A 3,022-nucleotide genomic window follows, 5' to 3' on the forward strand; every position below is an offset into this window, starting at 1 on the left:
GCTATTTGTACTTTTACTCAAGTATCACTTTTAGGTACTTTATACAACATTGTATTTATGTTTTTTAGACTTGTGTTTAAATGTGCAACACAACTTTATTTTAAGTGCAATATTCTTTTAATGTTTAAGTGTAACACCACAGGACTGCTGCTCAAATTTGTTGTGCACAAAATGACAATAAAAAGGTATTTAGATATCTGTCTGTCAACAATATGATATCCAGAGAAATTCAAACTCACAATGACATTTAAAAGAATAAACTGTTAAAAGCTTCCTCCTCCCTCATTGTTTTCTTTCTGCTTTTCGTCAATTTTTTTTCTTGACAGGAATTCAAAGTTTTATTCTTTGCATTAGTTGAGTTTTGAACCTGTAAACAAATCTTCAGTATGGTTAATTCTCATAGCAAATATTAATTAGGATAAGAAATTACTCCAATAATCAGGCTTTCAAAACACAATAAAAACAATGTTTTAAACAAACAAATCTCATTTTTTGGTGGACAGCTTTATCATTTATTTTCAGTCCAGTCTTTGACATGGCAGAGCTAYAAAATGATTATAATAATAAGACTGCAAACATAACTGTTGTGATGTCACAAATTATTAAATTTCACACCAACRAAATCCACACAAACAAAGCTTATGACTCCTAAAACTCCAGGATGCCACAAATCTTTCAAAAATAAATATACATCTATGTAAAGTGTTCATTTTACGGCACTTAGCAGGTAAACAACAGTCTGTGAAGAATATACAACATACCGTAACCGCTAAATCTCGTGCCGTATATTAGCCATTGTGTTCATATAAATTATATTTCAATTACTATTTATGCTAATTATGTTAACAGCGTAATTTACAAACGCGCTTCCATTTAAAGCGCCTTACAAGCAGTAACTTTGACATTTATAAACGAATTCATAACAAACTCAGTTAGCGTTAGCGTCATGTGCTAACGCATTAATGAAACCAACATAAACAAACGTTTAACCAACGCGACGCTGTGCTTTAAATCGTGACAACGAATATTTTAAATATTAAATATTATAAAGTGACGATAGTGAACAAGAAATACAGAATATATCGATTTAAAATGACTATCTTACCCACGAATGACACCAAAACAAACATCGATGGACAGTTTTCCCTGTTAACCTGAACAAGACCCTTTGGTCTCCGAAGTCATGCCTGACTAAAAATATCATAAATAAAACAGACTATATAAAATATGTAGATATGTGTAAAATATTTTGTATCAATTTCATAAATGTTTATTTGTTATTTATTTACTGGATACAAAAAAATTACAAAATAATTTTTTTTCATTAGGGACAGGCAGTCTTTATAATCGTTTTTTTTTTTTTTTTATCTGGCGGCAAGGCAACATTTGTTTTTACCCATGCACAAATATTATTTTTAAATTATTAAAAAGATTGTATTTAGTTTAACATTAGTTGATTTGTAAATTTGAAAGCAGTGAAAGCTTCTGGCTTCACTACGTAAAAGGAATGCATTGATCAATAATAAAAAAAACATTAAATTTTAATTTTATTCAGAAGTTCATTCACCAACAAGACAGCTCTTAAATATTTCAATCTCATCTGGGATTGATCGTCATAACTAACTGATGAAAACAAAAGACCAGAATATTTCTGGAGGCGAGAAATAAACCTGTTACCTGAAATGTTATCTATTAAAAAAAAAAAAAAAAAAAACTACAATTATATCCGTTTTACAACATATTCTGCCAAAACTGGAAACAAAACAAACAAAAAGAAACAGCAGCACTAACAAACTACAAGCAGGAAGAAACTAAAACATGAACAAAAGCAACTAACAACCAAAATGAATACAAAAAACGACTTAATAAACAAACTGCTGTGTTTAAAGGCTTCATCACAAACATTTGCAGGGAAATAAAACCATCCCAGTTTTAAAAATCAACTACTGTAAACAATCAGGAACAGTTTTGGTTGTATTGCATCAAACAAACATTTTATTAAAAACTGTTTCATTAAAAAATAAAATTTATAGACTCAATCATATCAATCAAATATAGTTTTTGTATAAACTTCAATTCTAAACCACTAACTCAGCCGTATCTGTTATTATTTTCCCAAACAAATCGTGTGTTTTGCCAAAATCTAGAAGGAAAAACGTCATTTCTCCTTCAAAAACATATTTTAGTCATAAAGAGTCTTTAGATTGGATCTGATTTGTTTATAGAKTAAAGGTTTTTAAAAATGCTGCACGTGTCACTTTCTGTCCCTCAAATACTGTGACAACTGGTTTTTATTGTGAAGGCAGACTTCATCTCCAGCAGCTGAAGAAGATTTTATATTTTCTTCAGGAATCCGTCAGAAACAATGACGTGAACTCGTAAAATCATTCTGTTCGTCCATAAAATGTCAAACCTTTCGCAGGATACTCTGCAGAAATCTGAGGCCAAATCAGGCGTTTGATGAAAGTTCTGCTTGTTCCTTTGTGTAAAATAATAAAAACAGTTTTTATTAAATTAACACCGTTTTGATTAAAGTCCTTCTGTCGACACGAGGACGAGCTTCAGCTGCCTTTAAGATCAGAGCGGAGAATTAAACCAAGAGGAAAACGTTCTTCTTCTCCTGATAAAAACAATAAAATGTTTAAAGAGCCTCAGTGGCTCTGCCAGGCAGCGGTCCACTCAGGTGATTGACAGGTGTTCCTATGGTCTTTGAGCAAGGCGGCTCTTCCCCTCCTCCTGCTCCACCAGCTTGAAGTGAGTGTAGGACAGGATTCCCGCTAGAGTGCAGAGGATCCCCAACGCCTGATCGCAAAAAGGAAGTAGAGGATTTACAAACAGGAAGTACAGGATTAACTAACAGGAAGTACAGGATTTACAAACAGAAAGTACAGGATTAACCAACAGGAAGTGCAGGATTTACAAACAGGAAGTGCAGGATTTACAAACAGAAAGTACAGGATTAACCAAAAGGAAGTACAGGATTTACAAACAGGAAGTACAGGATTAACCAACAGCAAGTGCA

The 3,022-nt window shown here is 32.5% G+C and overlaps 1 protein-coding gene across 1 annotated transcript in view; it reads right to left on the reverse strand.

The window, feature by feature from the left end:
• Positions 1 to 1,534: 1,534 nt before the first annotated feature.
• Positions 1,535 to 3,022, reverse strand: part of slc35e3 (solute carrier family 35 member E3) — a gene marked incomplete at its 5' end in the record, with an annotated part of 6,370 nt that continues 4,882 nt past the window's right edge. Inside the window, 1 exon segment of the mRNA XM_014028873.1 lies at positions 1,535 to 2,802. Within this exon segment, the coding sequence (XP_013884327.1) occupies positions 2,701 to 2,802 (102 nt within the window). The 3' untranslated portion in view covers positions 1,535 to 2,700.

This window comes from Austrofundulus limnaeus, unplaced genomic scaffold (assembly GCF_001266775.1).
Source record: "Austrofundulus limnaeus strain Quisiro unplaced genomic scaffold, Austrofundulus_limnaeus-1.0 Scaffold825, whole genome shotgun sequence".
NCBI lineage: Eukaryota > Metazoa > Chordata > Actinopteri > Cyprinodontiformes > Rivulidae > Austrofundulus > Austrofundulus limnaeus.